The sequence below is a fragment of the Arachis ipaensis genome, chromosome B9 (assembly GCF_059453495.1).
Source record: "Arachis ipaensis isolate K30076 ecotype BB chromosome B9, ASM5945349v1, whole genome shotgun sequence".
Lineage (NCBI taxonomy): Eukaryota > Viridiplantae > Streptophyta > Magnoliopsida > Fabales > Fabaceae > Arachis > Arachis ipaensis.
In genome coordinates, this window is record NC_142444.1 from 148,866,779 (window position 1) to 148,886,801 (window position 20,023).

At 29.8% G+C, this 20,023-nt stretch overlaps 1 protein-coding gene across 4 annotated transcripts; it reads left to right on the top strand.

The window, feature by feature from the left end:
- The first annotated feature begins 1,519 nt into the window (after positions 1-1,519).
- LOC107617854 (aminodeoxychorismate synthase, chloroplastic) lies at positions 1,520-9,179 on the top strand. 4 transcript variants are annotated; one of them, XM_088499468.1, is made up of 15 exons: positions 1,523-1,700; positions 2,317-2,737; positions 2,970-3,101; positions 3,629-3,696; positions 3,927-3,991; positions 4,153-4,219; positions 4,636-4,893; positions 4,995-5,121; positions 5,358-5,449; positions 5,561-5,683; positions 5,921-6,000; positions 6,269-6,371; positions 7,175-7,257; positions 7,421-8,038; positions 8,407-9,179. In XM_088499468.1, exons 2-15 carry the CDS (start codon positions 2,401-2,403, stop codon positions 8,885-8,887), a joined length of 2,634 nt encoding a protein of 877 aa, XP_088355594.1. In that variant the 5' UTR covers positions 1,523-1,700; positions 2,317-2,400; the 3' UTR covers positions 8,888-9,179. The 4 variants fall into 4 exon arrangements, with proteins under 4 accessions (XP_016175209.1, XP_088355594.1, XP_020966318.1 ...); XM_016319723.3 differs by having other exon boundaries at positions 1,520-1,700; positions 5,358-5,683; XM_021110659.2 differs by having other exon boundaries at positions 1,613-1,741; positions 5,358-5,683.
- Positions 9,180-20,023: the final 10,844 nt, after the last annotated feature.

Here is a 20,023-nt window from a genome sequence, read left to right on the forward strand (position 1 = left end):
GTATAAATAAAATTCTTGAATTTTTTATATTAATTAAAAATAATAACAAATGACTGAAGATTTTTAAATTTAAATCTAATATATTTTACACATTTATATATTAGGATATTTCACAAAATATGTTTAGATATTAATTTGTACAAGCAAAATAATAAAAAATAACTTATTTTTAAATATTTTTATTAAATAAGAAAAGTTACCTCTTTTGTTAATTAACTAAATTTTAATTATTTATTTATTATAATTTATATTAATAATTTAAATTTAAAATTATAATATTTCTTTTATTCAATTTTTTTAATTTAATAATTTAACAATATAATTTTAATTTATATTTTTAAATATAAAATTAACTGCTATTTAAAAATAATAAATTATGTTAATGCTCTCACCTTCTTTGTATATAAACACTTCATAGCGTAGTCACTAAAAAAATACTTCATAGCGTAAACTATTATTTTTATTCATAAAAGTTTTAAATACTAACAAATCTATCCACGACAAAAAGAGAAATTATAGTTGTATTGTATCTATAAAAAATGAATTCCGTACGACAAAATTAACCAAATACTAAAAAATCACCTAAAAACTCTAAATTACATTTTTCGTAACTCTAATCGCAACATCCCTCTTTCAAATCTCAATCTTTCTTTTATCCTTTCTATAGATTTCATTACCTTCTTCACCAACACCATTATCATCGCCGTCACCAACCATCAATCTCACTTTCTTCCTTTTTTACTGTCACAACAACAACAATAATGATAATCGAGCATAACAATAGTAAAATAGCACTGTTTCACTCGATCTTCTTCTTCTTTATCTTGTTATGCAATAATCTTCTTTTTCAAAATGTGGGCTGACTATGAATATAAATATTGTAGTTACGTCGGAGAGAAATTATAGAGTAACAGCAACAATAAATACAGATAAAATGAAATTTAGGAGTGTTTGAATGTGTCAGAAAGACAAACTCAAAATAAAATAGTACATCAAGTAAAATTATGTAAGAATCCAGGTGTCATAGATTCAAGAGTGTTCTCATTTGCATGGAGCATAATACAGTTTGGTGGTAATAGTGATATTATTATGACAGTAGAAAAAAAGAAGGTGAAGATAATAGTTAATACTTAATAGTGATCATAGTGGTGATATTAATGATAAAAATGATGAAATTTATGAAAAGAATAAAAAAGAATTGAAATTTAAAAAAAGTATTGAGATTAGAATTAAAAAAAATAATTTAAAAATTTTAAATAATTTTTTAATATTTAAATAATTATATCATACAAAATTCATCTTTCATAAATATAACTATAATTTTTCTTTTTTGTAAATAAATTTATTAATGTTTAAAATTTTTTTTTTACCAAAGATAGGAGACTCGAATCCGTAACCTCTTAATTAAATATGGGGAGACTATGCCATTTGAGCTATTACTCATTGTCATTAATGTTTAAAACTTTCGCACTTAGTTTGTAATGAATTCTTTATTCACGAATAAGAAAAAAAATACTATGATCGTAAGGGGAAAAAAAAATTGAGTGGCATGGTCACAATATATAGAATAAAGTGAGGTGATTTGATTCTTCTTCATGTATCTGCACGGCTGTACGCCTGTACCACCCGCTCCGAATCCTCACCGCCTTTGTCACCATTCGCCACCATCTCTTTCAACCATGCTTCTTCCGTAAACTGCGGTATCTATCTCCTTCTCCTCCTTCTTCCTTTTCGCTTTTTGGTATCCACACTTTCCCTTCTTTCATTTCATCTCTCTCTTTGCTTGCTTATTGTTTCTAAATCCAATTTGTTACTTTCAGCTTCTTCTTCTTCTTCTTCTGTTTCTTTTCATCTTTTTCTTTCTCTTATGTGATCTGGCTCATTGAGTTTTGTATCCCTTTGTGATCTCTTGAATCTGCAACTTCTATTCCATATAATCCAAAATAGCAGGAACAAAATTGTGTTTGTGTTAGTTATCAACAACTACATATGTGCCTCTGTTTCTTTGTTCTTCATTTTTCAGGTTGAAATGCATTCTGGGCTGTTTTCAAAATCACTTTTTTCCCATTCAAACTTCATTTTTTTTTCTCCATATGTTCACTTTATTTAGAGGTTCACATGTTTTATTAGTTGCTATGATGTGATCAAAAACTGGTTTTTGCATGTAATTGCTCGTTAATTGATAGGTGTACACTGACATGAACTTAACACTTAGTTTGTGACATTTTATGAGTTTAGAAGACATAAAAGAATAGAGCGCAGAGCACAGAGCTTAGATCATAGACTGAGAATTTTGCATGCATATTTCATCTGCAGAAGGTGGTGTTGGCAGTGGTGTGGAGGCTGCAGCTTCTTGCTCAAATCCAATCCAGTTTTTCGGACACTTTTTCAATACGAAAAATGAACCTTGCTCTGCGGTTGCTGCCTTCTGAGCTCACTTGTCCAACAAGTGAAGACATTCAATATGCAAATGTGAACTTTCTTTTGTTCAAACCGTCGGTGAGAGTCTCTTGTTTTATTAAGAAAGATGATGTGCAGCCATCGAACTATGATAGAAAGAATGTGACTATATCTTGCCAATTGATGCATAGTCACTTAGAAGAGTCATTTAAAAGAAAGAAAAGGCTACAGGTGCCTTTGCCTTTACAGAAGCCGGATTTTGTGAGAACATTGTTGATTGACAACTATGACAGTTACACATATAATATATATCAGGAGTTATCTGTTGTTAATGGAGGTATGCCATTTTTATCTTTCCTTTGAAGGTGGATGTGATTTCAAGTTGAACCTGCAGAATGGTAGTGTTGTAATGGTCAATCATTAGATTCTCTCCTTAGAATTGCTGTTTTATATATAGATTCAAATATATATATCTGGAGTGAATAATTAGCTTCCCACTTGTTTAGAAATGAATTATCTTGTAATTAAGAATCAAAATAAACAGCTGGTTTTGTTTTTAACTTTGCCAGTCCCTCCTGTGGTAATCCAAAATGATGATTGGATATGGGAAGAACTTAGCCATTACTTGTATGAAGAAAATGCATTTGATAACATTGTAATATCGCCTGGACCTGGTTCTCCAGCATGCCCACAAGATATAGGTGAGAACATGGATGTCTTTGTGGAGTTCCCATTATGCATTTACTTCTCTAGAAGATGCAACCGAAAAATAAGTTGGTAAACTTGTTGATTGATGGTCTTTATGCATGACTTCATCATCTTAGACGAGTATTTGTATATTGTCATTGGATGCTACTTCAGTTTTTCCCACAGATACACTTTTGACTTTTCTATTTTTTTTTAGGGGGTTGTTTGTGAGTTGGGGTTTTGGAAGGAAAGAAAAGGTTTGTGGTGTCAAATTATGAATTTTTATGCTACAAACCCTTCCTTCTCTTCCCCTCCCCTCCAAAATCCCAATTTGCAGATTCAACACCTCCTTTTTCTAACCATATAAGTGAAATATCCTCAAAAGAATGGATTGTCGGTATAACTATGCCTATATGTGTTTTTAAAAGATATAATTTTCATAGTTTAATCTTATAATTTTAATGTAGTATGTGTGTTGATCTTTGTGTTATGAGGTGTCGAGATTCTTTATCTTAATAGGAAATGATTTTGTATGCGTCAGGTATTTGTCTTCAACTACTGCATAAATGCTGGGATATACCTGTTTTGGGTGTTTGCCTCGGACACCAGGTATTTTCTCCTACTTTATGCTTTGATTTTGCCCCCCGGGACCAATATAATGGTCTATTGTTTGATAATATGGTAAACTAATCATTGTCCACAAATAATTGATATTAGCTATGGAGTTATTCACCAATTTCTCTTGTAAAATCCTGGTGTGTTTTCACATGTTACCTACTGCTACATAGTATCTTAAAGTTAATATTGTTACTCATCTTTTTGATGATATGATTTGGTAGGCATTGGGATATGTTCATGGAGCTCACATTGTCCATGCGCCCGAACCAATCCATGGGCGTTTGAGGTATGACCCAAAAATTCAGAAATTTGTATGCTGATTTTTCAGTATTATTATGTACTTATTATCATCAGGAAGATGAATTCACCTAAATTAAAATGTCATTTATTAGGTATAATGTTTATTCCTTACTTCTTTGTTGCATTTTATCTCTTTCTACCATGTAGTGAAGTTGAGCATGGCGGCTGCCAGCTTTTTCATGGCATACCATCTGGCAGGAATTCAGGTTTCAAGGTATGTTTGCCACTATAGTCTAAAGATTATGAATTTGAATCCTCAAACATTTTAAAGAATTCAAATATTCACGTAGTATTCAATCCTGAAGTTATCATATTCATAATTGAGACATAAAAGTTAGTCAATATTAACCAAAGATTGTTGCATTTAGAAACTAGAACATTTCGCAAACCAAATGCCCCATATTGTAGGTCATTATGATAATCTGGATTTCAGGGTGAAAAAATGGCTGTGCAGTTAGATAATTTGTTGATAATATCAGAATATTACGTATGGTGCACCATGATTGGATTATTAACGTAAATTAGTCCCTTGCAGTTTATGGTTAATTCATTTTATTCTTGTCAAAAGTTGAACAAGATCTATCTGATCTACCACCAGCAGTAGTAATACTTCTTTATCCCATATTTCAGGTGGTTCGATATCATTCATTGGTTATAGATTCTGAATCACTTCCTGAAGTGCTCATTCCAATAGCTTGGACGTCTTCCTCGAGCACACTTCCATTTGTTGGGCCGAAGGATCATAACATCTCCAATGCTCTTGGAACACAGAGAGAGAAAAATGTCTTCGTTGATTCTTTTTCACCTAAAGCAGGAAATGGAACAACAAGAAGTCCAAGAGTTCTTATGGGGATCAAGCATCGCACAAGACCGCACTATGGCGTGCAGGTGTTATGTACAGACATTGTTTAATTATAATGTCGGTCTCTGTTTTTATTGTTTTAATCTTTTTTATGAACTATGTTCAACTCAACACTTTTGACCTTCAGTTTCATCCAGAGAGTGTTGCAACCTTCCATGGAAGTCAAATATTCAAGAATTTCAGAGATATTACAAATGAGTATTGGCTGAGATACAAGTCATCACAAAGCAGAGAAAAACATGTTCATTCTTACGGTAAACTGAAGAACTTTTTGTATGTAAATGCAAATTCATTCTGACACGTGTGCTTATCAAGTTATTTTTGTGTGGCCACTCCTCTTGCGTGGTGTGCTACAAATATTAACCAGTATGTCGGTCATGCCAAAGTGACTCAAATCTTTGTAACATGGTTTCCATGTTCCATGTTTTTATTATTATTTTTATTACCATTGAGTTCTATGTAATTTACTTGAGCAGTAAACTTTCTTTAGCACACATGCAGGTTTCAAGTGCTAGTAGACATTGTGGAGATTCATATAGAAGTATTAATTCAGAGAACAGTAAAGTTGATCAGCTAAATAAGGTAGTTAATGGTCATCGACATATGGTAGATGATAATGCTGAGATGACTTGTTTAGAAAAGTTCAACATTGCAAATGTTCATCATGCAAGAACTGATCGAAAATGTTTGAAGTTGAAATGGAGGAAATACACTCACCTGGCTAGTCAAGTCGGTGGTGCGAAAGGTATATTTTGTGGGTTGTTTGGACGTGAACCTAAAAACACTTTCTGGTTGGATAGTTCTTCCACAGAGAAGGTATTTTTTATATGAATTCCTGGTTTTTCTTTCTCCTTTCCTTTTAAGTGATTTTGGATAAGTAACAGAAAGCTCTTATTCTAATCATCTTCCACATGGTAGATCTTTTCTCACTTGGATCATGAAACTCTAATTTCTATACAACTTGCATTTCATCATCTGTGCTAATCTATATGCCATGTCTTCCACCGCAACTTACTGTTCTATATTTAACATTATTCTTGCCATCCTAATTAGGGAAGAGCACGTTTCTCATTCATGGGAGGAAAAGGTGGACCACTTTGGAAGCAATTGACTTTCAGATTATCTGATCAAAGGTTTGAAATTTATACTCTTTACTGTTAAATTACTTTGTAATTATCTCTTCCCTTTTCATATATTCTCTTCCTTATTATAGATTATTTTTCTCTATCATCGTCATCATCATCATGCATTGTGTTTCAGTTTATGCATCATGCATTGTCATAGTTATCTGCATTGATGCATTGACATGAAAAAACCTTTCTATTTACCATTATAATGGTCATACCTTTTACTCTTCGGTATATTCTTAGATAAATAATGTATATTTCATTATTTTTCCAGTGATGAGTGTTCGAAAGGTGGTGGCTACTTGTCAATGGAAAGTTGTGAAGGTTCCACTGAAACAAGATTCTTGGAAGAAGGTTTTTTTGATTTTTTGAACAAGGTTTGTAGATGTACCTTGGAACTGATCAACTTCTTTATTGTACCTTAAGAGATATAGGGCTATGCCTAATCCTTTTCTATTTGCATAAGGTTTCTAGAACATAGGATCTTGACATAGGATCAGAGTCTTCATTAGGAATACTATCCTTATCATCTCCATGTACCATAATTAAGTCAAATTCAAGCAGAAGGTAAAAATGGGCCCACACGCCTATCTTTCAATGCCAAAAAGTTATATTCTGAAGGAGAGTGCTAGAGGGTAGAGAACTAGAGATATAAAATCACTATTGGCTCAATGGCTCCTGCCCAACAACTTAAGATTTCAAGATAGTTGGTCCTTGACACTTGTCATGTTTAGTTTCTATGGTTTGGTTTTTGGAGGATATTTTGCCCTTCCTTTGCAATGTTGTCCCCTTTTTCTCCAATGAAACTTCTTTCTCCCGAGAGAATGTGTATATCCCAATTAATAAACAAGAAATATGTAGATATGACATACATAATAAAGATCCTTAATGTGCATGATTGTGGTTTAGACCAATAAAATGCCATATATGGCTTTGAATTTTGCTCTTCTGATTAGAAATGAAGAAAGGGATATGTAGGATGCAGGATAAAGTAAACTGAGCAGAGACAAAAAAGTATAATTTTTCTTTGAACAGCCTTCATTTGTGTACTTTGTATTTTTCTTTGTACAGACTTGTATCTTCCCAATATTAACAGGTCTATATTTATTTATTTAATTATCATAATCCAATATGTTCTTTTTTCTTCTCATGTAAATATATTGCCTTCTTCATTTGGCAGGAGCTTCAATCATATCACTATGATGAAAAAGATTACGAAGGTCTGCCATTTGACTTTCATGGTGGATATGTTGGTTACATCGGGTAGGTGGTAAACTCAAAGCTATTGTATGTCTACACTGAGTAACTAAATGCTTAGTTTAAGCAATGGCATTGTTTTCTTTCAAGTGCCTTTCTAATTGTGATCTCTTTTTTTTGTGCATGTGATCACCTTTTCTTTCTCATCTATTAATTTCCTCTGATGCAGGTATAACCTGAAAAGTGAATGCGGCGTCGCATCTAATCGTCACAAATCCGAAACTCCAGATGCTTGTTTTTTCTTTGTCGACAGCCTTGTAGCTGTTGACCACAAAACTGACAATGTTTATATATTGGCTATACATGAAGAAAGCTCAAGCATGACACAGTGGTTGGATGATGCTGAGGAGAAGCTTCTGAACTTAAATGGCTCTGAGATAATGGGGTCAGAAAAGCAGTATCTTCATCCTCTAACTTGTTCCTCACAAAAGGCCGGTTTTGCAGCTGAAAAATCTAGAGAGCAGTACATTGAGGATGTAAAGAAGTGCCTGGAATACATTAAAGATGGAGAAAGCTATGAGTTGTGCCTCACAACTCAGATGAGGAAACCGATCGAGAATTTAGACTCTCTTGGACTTTATCTTCATTTGAGAGAAAGGAATCCAGCACCTTATGCTGCGTGGCTTAATTTTCCGAAGGAAGACTTGTGTATTTGCTGCTCTTCCCCTGAGAGGTTCTTGCAGTTGGATAGAAATAATATCCTAGAAGCTAAGCCCATTAAGGGTACAATAGCTCGTGGTGCTACCGCCGAGGAAGATGAGCAACTCAAATTGAAATTGCAACTCAGGTGATCCACTTTTCTCTGGGTACTATTTAGGTCTTTTCAACATCATATCCTGAAATATTGCTACTACAGCTTAAACTATGGTTTCTCACTTTCTCGAAAGTTGTTTTGTCATGTGATATATTGATTCTCGGAGTTTAGCTGATGCCTCTGTGATTTGAAAAACTATCAAGACTCTTTGAAATGTGTGATGACCTATGCTTGGTTGCAAATGAAGTTGTGTATGTAGTTCAGAATATTTTATCTATAGACTTATGCTGTCCAAGAAAATTAAACTCTTAAATTAACAGAATCCGAAATCTTAACATGCTGGTAGTTTAAGACGAAGATGGGTGAATATGTTATGAACTAACTGGCTTCCTCTCTCTCAGTGAAAAGGATCAAGCTGAAAATCTGATGATTGTGGACCTTCTAAGGAATGATCTCGGTCGGGTCTGTGATCCAGGATCTGTACATGTGCCACGTCTCATGGATGTGGAGTCGTATGCAACTGTTCACACAATGGTGAGCACCATTCGTGGGAAGAAGAGGTCTGACGCCAGTGCAGTAGATTGCGTAAGAGCTGCATTCCCAGGTGGTTCGATGACTGGTGCTCCAAAGTTGAGATCGATGGAACTTCTTGATTCCATTGAAAGTTGTTCTCGAGGTATATACTCCGGTTGTATCGGATTTTTTTCGTATAACCAGACATTTGATCTTAATATTGTCATAAGAACGGTGATTATACATGATGGTGAAGCTTCAATAGGAGCTGGAGGTGCCATTGTTTCTTTGTCGAATCCTGAAGACGAGTACAAAGAGATGATCCTGAAAACAAAAGCCCCAGCAAAGGCAGTGATAGATTTTGAATAGTTTTGAATCAAAGCATTTATTTCATATCATCCCACTAATTATTTAATCTTTACATAGAAGTAATATTAAAGAATATTTTGGTACAGGTACTAGATTCAATTGTTTTGGGGTTAGAATTCAATTGGTTTTCTTTTCAATCTGAAGAGTGTCTTATTATTCTGTTGTAGCAATGGCTGCATTGTACTATAGGTTTCTGTATACTGTAATTTCCCCAGTTTCTTGTATAAATGAATTACCTTGAAGTTTGGTGACAATTTTATTCATATTATATAATATACTCACCTTTGCCTTATACTGTTTCTGCTATTATGTTGCTGCTACATGAATAATAATAAAATCATTTACTATTAGAAAAATGTTTATTTGGAATGAGAGTGGTTTATTTTGGAAGCACAGAACAGAAGTTTTATGAAAAGCCTTAATTTTATTATTGTGAAGGATCATTTTACTTTCAGAAAATGTGAGAAGGCAATTTGGTATGCGGTGTTGTTGACTTGGATGTTTAAATGTTTACAATAATCTTAATACCCTCACTAGTCATTAATTCATAAATTGCTTGATTAGTGCAACGATTTAGTAGGAGCACCTCAATGTTCTCATTTGGCAAAGGACCATGAATCGTTGTAAGCTCACAAGATTTTTTTTTTTTTTTAATGAAACTCCAACTGCAGCAACAATTTATGACCAGCATGTAATATCAATATTCAGCCATGATGTCATTGCTTAGATCACAACAGTTCTTTCTTTGAGTTGGCCTATGAAAAAATCGATTAAATGGTCAAATTCGTCTTAAAAAGATTACTTGTTTTTTAAATTAGTTTTCGAAAAATTTTTGTAATCAAATTCGACCTTTAAAATACTTTAAGTTAGTCACATTAAATGTCACTTCCATTACTCATGGTATTAGAATTTGCTAATATGACATGTTAAGCTATATTATAGTGTACACCTGATAATCTTAATTGGCTACTTATATGATTAATTTATGAAATTAGATTAAATCAACTCCAAATTAAGAAATTTCAATGTCTTGAGGTCCTCTTCAATTTGGCATTGATTTGATTAATTGCATAAATTTGTTACGCTAGTAGCTAATTAGGAGTGTCAGGTGTGTGTTGTAGTCAATGTGGTATCACTTAATATGCCATATCAACAAATTTTGATATTGTCAGCAACAAAAATGACAAAAGAATTAATATAACTAACTTAAAATATTTGAATGACGAATTTGATTAAAAAAATTTTTCGAAAATTAATTTAGAGAATGAATAATTTTTTAGAGATGATTTTGACTATTTACTCGTCTACTTTTACATGTGATAATTTGACAGAAAAAAAAATATTAGCAAGTATTGAAATTTCAAAAATTAAAAGGTGTTTTAGAAAACGACTCTTAATTAACCTCTCTCCAGCTACTTCACTTATTCCTACCATGTTATTTAGTTGAGTATAATTGGCAAAAAATAATCGTGATGATTGTTAACAATGTGATTATTGTGTTTGTAATTTAATTTATAGAGTTGAAAACTAAAATAAGTGAGTATAAACATGTGTAAGAGATGACAACTAAGAATGAAGTGACACTTGCCCATAAGGGGGCTCCCCTTGTGCATCAGATCCATGTCTCTTCCCTAAAACAAGACAAATTACAAATAGCAGAGTTGAGATACCATAAGATCATTTTTTATTTTTTTCAGAAAAGAAAAAAAAAAAAAAAAGATAAAAAGCCACCTTGTGACTCTCTAGTCGCCATCCAATTATTAAGAGTGTTTTGTTTTTCTCAATTTCTTTTTTATAATAATGCAACTTCTTTTTTTAATCTTTTATTTTACTTATTTATTTAAAATATTTTTTTTATATTTCATTGTAAATCCTTGTCTTTTTTTAGAAGGTACATGGAGGACTTATTCAAGATGAATTATTATTAGTATTATATTATTATGCTAAGAAATAAAAGCTAGTCACAACCTGATTATGTTTATATATATATATATATATATATACTGAGACTTGGGTGGTGATTATTTCACGTAGTCTTATATTAATCAGTGATATTAGCTAGTTATACATGTATACTTTGCTCACTTCATTAAAGAAAGATTATCATAACTTCTTAGCTTCTAGCAAAATAGTCGGCAAAACACAATTAAAAAGTTGTGTTGGATGAATTTAATTAATAATTTAATTTTAATGTAAATATAAAGTAGTTTTTTATTTGTTTCTAAATATATAATTGTCATATTAATAAAAATAATTATTTTTTATTTTATCACATAAATGGTCATTCAAAAAACTAGATGTGATTGCACGACTGTGTATAACTCTTTACACGGTTAATATATCAAAATTAAACTCTTTAATTAATGCATAAGTGTTTACTAATTATGTTTTTCTTGTAAGTAAGTATTAAGCTCAAAAAAAGGCAAAGTAGGATATCAAGAGTTTTATAGCATAAACCAAAATTTTGACAAAATAATTATAACTAAGCTATCTAAATAAATTACATGATAAGTAATATTTTTACCTCATTACAAATAGAGTTAAAGTATTGCAATTTGATCGGTTTCTACGTTATGATGCCATACCCTCTCTTTGGCATTGTCATTAGGAATGAATAATTCAATATTGTTTTGTGTATGTTGTTTCATTTTTTTATTTCCTCTTCTTTCTAGATTGATGTCTTATCCAATGTGATTTTAATTTCTCCCATGTTTGTTATTTCCTCTCCCCTTTTGATTTGCTTGCTCGAAAAAAGAAAAGAGACTCACATACCCTATTCTTAATATTTAGGTAGCGTTTGGTTTTACAAACTGGAATTAAAACTGAGGGATTAAAATTCAATAATTGTGTTTGATGATTAGAGATTGAAACTAAAATTTCAATCTTAGAATATAAAAAAATTTCAATTCTTATAATATTTTCAAAAAATAAAAACACAAAAATTGATATTTTAATAATATTTCTTTTAAAAAGTATTCTTATTTAATTTTGTAAATTTTAAATCTACCTCTTAATCTTTATATTTATCTTAAATTAAATATAATAATAAGACATAAATTAATCCAGTACATTTTACATTAAATACAATACAAAAACTTAATTTAATCTGTGTCACTCAATTATTATCTCTCAGTCCCAAATTAATTTCAATTTCTCTTCTAAACGCGAACTTATATAAGATATATCATATATGTAAATATAATGGCACGTACTTAGCTTGCACACAACTAGACAAGAGGAGTAGAGGACACCGCAGTTTGCATATGGCAGTGAAGAATCTTACAGAATTTGCCTTATCTCTTCTATAAAGCCTTTGAGCATATCATATAATTCATATATCTATAACATGACACTAATTTATTTTCTAGTCCAACAATTCACGGAACCCATCTAAAAGGACAACAATATCAGAGTGCATGCTATAGTTAAAATTCATAATATGCAATATGCACTTTTTTTTTAAAAAAATTAATTATGCATAGATCTTATCAACATCAAAATAAAATTTTGTTACATCTAGCTAGATGACATATATATATATATATTTTTTAATTTATTCACTTAATTTCTGCTCAATTTTTTAAACGAAATAATAATTTAAATATTCTGTTAATTTTTTTTATAAATACTAACATTATAAGATATGAAGAAAAGATTTAAAAAATATAATTCTTCTTTTTATATTGAGCATAGGAAAATGAAAAAGAAAGAAAGAAAGGAGAATTAAATGGAGAAAGAAGAGGTTGATGGATTCCCATAAGCAAAGTGAGACAGGAATAGTATAGAATCTACTTTTCTCAGAGTTGAAGAGTACAATTAATCTGCCAGCAGTGGCATCAAACACTGAGGAACCGGGCCTAGCCTGCACCTTACATCATATGATTACTCTAATAATTTTTATTCTCTCTTTCTTTCTCTTTCTCTTTCTCTTTCTCTTTCTCATATGTGAAGAACAAAGAAACTGCAGGTTACTTTGCATCAGCACTGTTGCCTTCAACAAACATTGAGAAAAAACATTGCACACTTGCATTCTCAGTCTTTTATTTTATTTTATTTTTTTTGACCAATCATATTCACTAATAATCCATCTGCATTAGTAGGCTATAACTCTATATATCTATTTCATAATTGGATTATTATGATACTAATAATCCAATTGATACTATTTAAGAAAAACCAAAAACACATTACCTAAATAAAAATACTACTTGTTATAGGAAACATATTATTAGTTTTAACAAGTAATCTTATAAAGTAATTATTTTTTAATCTTTGTGAAATTAGAGAAGAAATTATTCTTTTTTATATATTTAACGTATGAATAAAAGCAAGTTTTTAAAAAATACACTAAGATTATACAAATATTTTTTTAAGTTTTTTAATTCTATAATAAGAATGAGAATGATGTAACAAATTAATTGTTTAGAATTTAATTCATGAACAATCAGACTTATTATATGCAGTATATAAAAAATAATAATTTATCTTCTAGTTTTAGAAGAATATTAGAATCATTGCCTTCTTGTCATACAAACCACATTCTATTACTAACCAATGAAATATGAATTAAAAATTAAAAAAGATAAAATTACAAGACATTTAATATTTTTAAACAATAACCTAATAACATATGATCCTAACAGAATAAAACCATGATGTATAAGTAGAATAATATTCCATTGTTGAACTAGAAAATAATAGAATGTAACAAATTTGGAGAGAGGAAGAGAGAAAGGAGAGGCAGGGTTCCCCAGGGTGGTCCCACTTTTGACCTGCTTTGACCGTAAAAACATATTCTCTTCTCAGCAAGAGAGAGAGAGAGTGGTCCAACTCCTTTTTGCATGAGATTCCTATTCCCCAGTGGCCATAATCATAATCATAATCCCCCTCTCTTCTTCATCCTCCTCCTCCTATTCCCACACATACAAATCATGCTTTTGCTTTTCCCGTGATATATACATCTTTTCTTCACTTTCTTCAAGCCCTGCCCAGACCCCATGCGTGTGTATGTGCTGTGTTGTCCCCAATTCCTAATTATAAATTCTTTTTTAAAATATTTAATCCATTCAAAATATTTTACTAACTATATGCTCTACTACTTGGGAGTTGGGAGATACAATCAAGCCTAACTCCTATACCTAAAAGCAACTTTACTATTACATATTATACATGTGTATACTACTATATACATCATGCATATACATTTCCTAATGAACAAGAGCAATAATATATATAGCAATTATTGGTGAGCTTTTACATTTTAGGATGTTGTAGTTTAGAAAATTATTGGAATAGTTTAGGGTTTAACGAATATGTATTCCTAGAGTATAAGTTAAAATCGGCTAATTTTTTTAGATATTAATAAAATTTTGGTATAAATAATACTTAATTATTAGATTTTATAGTATTTTTTAAAATTCTAAGAGTGGGACAATATCTCGCATATTGTATGTTTTAATTCCAATAATTGAGTATTGTACCAAAGTTTTATCAATATTTAAAAAACATATGGTTAAAATATCAATTATAAAAAATACCAAAATTTTTTAATTAATTTATTCTGTATTTATTAAAATAAAAATTTAAAAATATTTACTAAAAATAACCTCATCAATATGTGCCCTAATTTAAAAAAACTATATATATGCATATGCTCTCTATTTCTCTTGAGAATCAATGGAATTCACACCTTCATCACTATAAATGTGATTATATATTTTCTTCACTATATATTGCAATTAATGGGTTAAAAAATGAATATTTTTACATGTCTTATGACCCATGGATAACATATATACCTAGACGCTATATCACACCCCTTTTAATAATTAACAAATTCATCAACATTCACATTCTACTCTCACACATATAGTTCCCTAACTAGCTCTTATATTCAACCAGAAGGTTCATTGACCACCAATGTTTTTAAGAGAATATATAATTATATATACATACAATAACATTATGTATGTGGACAGTATTTAAGTAATTACTCCAATATGAAACTACAAAATATTGAACATTCTTATAATAACTAGCTAGGCATTAATAATAAAACAGTATTCCCATCCTCAACATTAGTGGTGGATCTATTTATCTATACATAAGAATATGATAAATTAAAGACATTCTCAAAGTAATTATATTTTTATATCATGTTCAAAATAAGATGGGGAAAAATAAATATCATATGAGAGTTCACACTAAACAATTACAAAAACAAAAACAATGCACCTACACAATCATAAAAAAACCATGAAAGCCCATGTATATAATATATGAATATATTTTGAAAAATATATTCTTAAAGAATAACATTAAAACTAAACCCTTCTTTTTTAAATGTACATCATGATATTTTTTAATTTGTTTCATTATAAGCTGTTAGTTAACCTAGGTATATGAAGAAAATGTTTACCAGTAAGAAGAGTCAATGTATAATAAGAGTTTATTAGAATCATAACTGCATTATTGCATTATGAATTTGAACTTTTCTAGACTAACATAATGATCACGTGACCAATTTTCTCCCTAGATATAAATAAATGCATTTTAACTGTATAGACATATGACACAGTATATCTTCTTTTGAGGCCATTATATATATATTTGTTGGTATAATCAGAGGTCATATGAAATGTCCATGAGAACAGACAAGCATGGCAAGAAGAAAAAGTGAAGCAACTAATTTTTATAACTTCCATGTTAATTGTCAGGAACAGGTTCTAAAAATTTACGGTAACTTTTTTTTCTTGTGGTTTTCCCATGCCATCGTTTCTTCTCTCTTTAAAAACACACACTATCTAATAAGTAGTACATATATGTTTGTCAATAAGCAGTGTTATTATTATGTGTCACACATTATGAATCATCAACAAGACCAGAACAACCCTAGAATAAATAACTTCTTTACATAGAAAATAATAAGTTTCTTTCTTGCAATGATGAAAAAAGGAAGATATGTACCTTTGTTAAGCAATGAGGAAGCATTACCTGTGACTTTGAAAATGACAATGCCGTGCTCTGTTGAATAATTGACCTATATATATGGCCCTCTAATATATAGTTAGTACAATAATACATGTTTAATTAGTGAAGATAATTTATAATAATATCACTTAATAAACATATATATAGGTTTTTTTGTTTACATTCTTCTGTAGACATACATAATTAAACTTATTTTAATCGTGTTTGTATTTCTCCATGTATGTATATGGAATATGCTTGGCTCCTCATACGCCATCTACAGAGGTCATAGATATTTCGATGAGCTCTACAAATGGCATACAGGGAGCCAGGCACATACACACATGTATGCATGATGTGACACAAAGGAAATTAAGATACATCAAATTTAACACACATGTCTAAATTGCATTTATTAAAGCTCACCAACAATAGTAACATCAAAAACAACAACAACAAATACTTAGTCTCTACTTACCCTGAAATCATGTGTATCCATGACTAAGTACTAGGTTAGATGCACACATACATATCCACATCTAATAAAAACATGTGACAAATGCTATTTTGGCGGAAGTTGTAATAACACACATACTCTAACTTAATTTCTTCCTCCATAAATGCATATATAGACCTATGGATAATATGATAAAACATGGCATAATGATGATGATGAAACCTATATAGAATTAATACTATAATTCTCTTCCTTAGCTTCATCATAGGAATACATATGAAGCTGGAATTGATATGAATGATATAAGAAAACTTATCTCATATATATATATAGAGAGAGAGAGAGAGTAGAAGTAAAGAGCAAGAGTGAAGGAGGTATATATATTGAGGTATAGGAATTGAGATCTAGAAGGATGGATAGAAGAAGAAGGTGATAATAATGAAAATGGGGTTTAATTAAATTTGTTTTGAACCCTAGTGAATAAAAGAAGGAAAAGCAAAGGGCTAAAGATAGGGAGGGATGAAGAGGGTTTGGCTAATAATAGTGAGAAAAGGAAGAAGAATATGTGGGGTTATGGTTGGACCCTGAGGGCAAGGTTGAAGCTCCACCAAGCACTAAATATAGAAGAGAGGAAGGGGGGAAAGGAGAAAGAGAGAGAGAAATGATTGAGTTATGGGGTTGGGTTGGGTGAAGGAGAGAGCTGGGAATGCAATTTCCGAAGCTAGCCCTGAAGGTGTTGAAATCTCCTTTTCTGGGTCGTAAAGCGAAGTGTGCTTTTCTTTTCTTGCTCTGAAGCTCAATTTGTCTTTGAGTGCTTGGACCAACATGGATTCCTCTCTTTCTTTCTTTCTTTAAATAAAAATAAAGCTAAAGCCGGATAAAGGAGATCAAGTATTACCAATATGTGTCTTCTTTTTCTCTCTTTTCAATTCCTTCCCCCCCATCACTCCCCTCTTTCCTTTTTCCTTATTATCTTAACCTACCCTTTCCTTTTCTTTCCCCTAATATTTCCATGCAATTATATATGCCTTTCCTTTTTTATTATTTCAAATTTTACTAATTCAATTTCATTTTACCCATGGAAAAAAATATTAAATGCTTTTTACTAAGGTTTGATTCTGTAAAACTCTCTTAAGAGATGTTTGCATAAATACTTTATTTTATATTTGATAAATAAAAACTTATATGTTTTTATTTGTAATTTTTAAAAATTACTGATGTTTTTTAAAATATCAAGAGATGCATTTTTTTTATGTTATTTTGTGATTATATATATATTTTTTATTATGGTCTATTTAAATTTTAAAAGTTGTTTTATCAAATGTAATTATTATTTGTACTTATTAAAGGTTATTTTTAATTTGATTTTTTAAATATAGATGTTAAAATTAAAATATATATATATTTTAAAATTCCACTTTGATAAACTATTTTTAAAAATAAAATTTTTTACCAAACTAACATAAACAAAGAATATTGTACTTTTTATTAATTAAATAAATTTTAACTATATTTATTATATTTTATATTCAAGTCTAAATTTAAAGTTTAATATTTATAATTTAAAATTTTGGGATTTATTGTTTAGTATATTTTATTTTTTGTTTTTCCTTTTTATATTTTTAATAACAAGTTAGTTTTTGTAGAAAATTACTGATTTATTTTGATAAGTTTTTAAGAAAAAATCTTTTTTTTTAAGTTATCTTTTTGTAAAATATTTTATAGAAAAATAAAAATAATTTTATGTTTGGATAACTCATGCAAAAAGATTTTTTTATTTATCAATTGTGTTTGGGTTTAACCATATAAAAGTACTTTTTTGTTTATTTATTATGTGAAAAAATATTCTTTTAAAGAAAAAAGATCTTTTAAAAAAATATGTAAATTGTAGTTTTTCAAAAAAAATATTTTTTATTTTTTCAGTATTTTTACGTTTACTATTAAAAATTTACCAAACGCGTTAAAAAATAAAAAAAAATCTTTTTTTTATCAATTTAATAACACCCAAACAAACACTACATTCATTACTTTTTTTTTGATAGCGCATTAGCATTTTTCATTAAACAAATAAACTCTAAATAAGAAATCAAAATTTTAAGCAATCCTATTTTATTTGTTAATATAAACTCTATAGCTACTTTAGTTTTGTTTTTAAAGGAAGGGGTTTTCATTTTGCTTTTTATGTAATCATATTTTATTACCAATTGATTACACAACTACTTGGGTCATGGGACAGCTTTTTAATAACCTTTTTTGTTTAGGTTTTAGAATAATCATAGCCCACTCCTCCTTGGTTATCACCTAATTCTCTCTCTCACTCACACCTACACTCAGATTATTGCAACATACATCATATTAGCTCCTTTAATTGCTTTTTTTTTTTTTTCATTTTTGTTCTAGCTTGCTACATTTATGTAAGCATACGGCAATTGTACGCTGGGTATAAACTACTATATGGATTATGTTTTTTCATTGCCAAAGTAGTTCATATTTTTACCTAGAATTAAATTATTGATTTATTTTCTTCTCTCCTTATCGATATATAGTTTGGTTTGTGGCAGTGACAAACTTAATATGAGGATCGGATTAGAAATCTTAAGTATAAAGAAGGCTTAATTGCAACAATCAAGAGCGCTAATTAAGGCAGAAAAAAGAAAGTTAGTGTGTTTTTTTTTAATCCAAATATTAATTGATTACTAAAAAAAATTAATAATATCTTTTTATATGAAGTGGCCCTTGGCCCTTACACACCACACAACAAAAATGATTTTCAATTTGAGATTTTAAGAATAATTGTACAGTATATCTTCTGTATGTTATATTATAAACAATGTTGATATCTAAACCCTTAAAAAATCTAAAATAATTTAATGTGTTGCTATTGGACTTTTATTACACATTTTTTATTATAATTATTGATTTTTTAAATTTTTTACATATTTTTGTTGGATTGTTGGTTATAGAATTGCTTTTAATTACTTATATATATAAACAACTTTTATATGACCAAAATTTTCATCACATATACATAAATAAACATTGTATGAGGAAAACTCAAATAGAAAGAAAGATTATGACATAAGAAAGATAGAGAAAAAAAAATAGGAGACACTAAGGACCTTTATGATGTGGATTAGAAATAGAATTACATATTTTGTCCATTATTTAAATTTTGCAACTGCTTTATTAAAGCAAATAAACAACAATATATATGTGTGTGTAACGTTTGATGGACACATTCTACAATTTTTGACAAATAATCACTTTGACTGACTTTTGTTCTGGGAAAGTAAAACATTCAACCCATGAGCGCAATCATATCGTGCTGCTTGGAATATTGAGAATATATAGAATTATATAACAAAAATAAAATAAAAATAACCAAAGGTCCATGCAAAATCATAGCTATAGACCCTATATGAGCCTAGCATCAGGGTCACTGTTAATTAACAACAAAAATCACGGTAAAAAGCATACAAAAATCACGCAACTTCAGTGAGTCTATAGAATGAGATATATATGTAAATGAGTTATAGATAATAATAATAAAATTAAATCCAATATATATATATATATATATATATATATATATATATATATATATATATGAAACGTAGAAGCAAATGTTTAATTTGCAGATAGAGCTTGACTCACCTGGCTATAATCCATTCTTTGTATGTATAACTTTGACCTGAATTGAGGCAAAATTT

What these genes read in the sequence shown, in the direction of transcription:
- LOC107617854 (XM_016319723.3), top strand. Translation starts at nt 2,401, where the DNA reads ATGAACCTTGCTCTGCGGTTGCTGCCTTCTGAGCTCACTTGTCCAACA. An exon ending in AGCATGCCCACAAGATATAG is followed by an intron (nt 3,102 to 3,628) that starts GTGAGAACATGG and finishes TGTATGCGTCAG; the next exon opens with GTATTTGTCTTCAACTACTG. An exon ending in AAATTGAAATTGCAACTCAG is followed by an intron (nt 8,039 to 8,406) that starts GTGATCCACTTT and finishes CCTCTCTCTCAG; the next exon opens with TGAAAAGGATCAAGCTGAAA.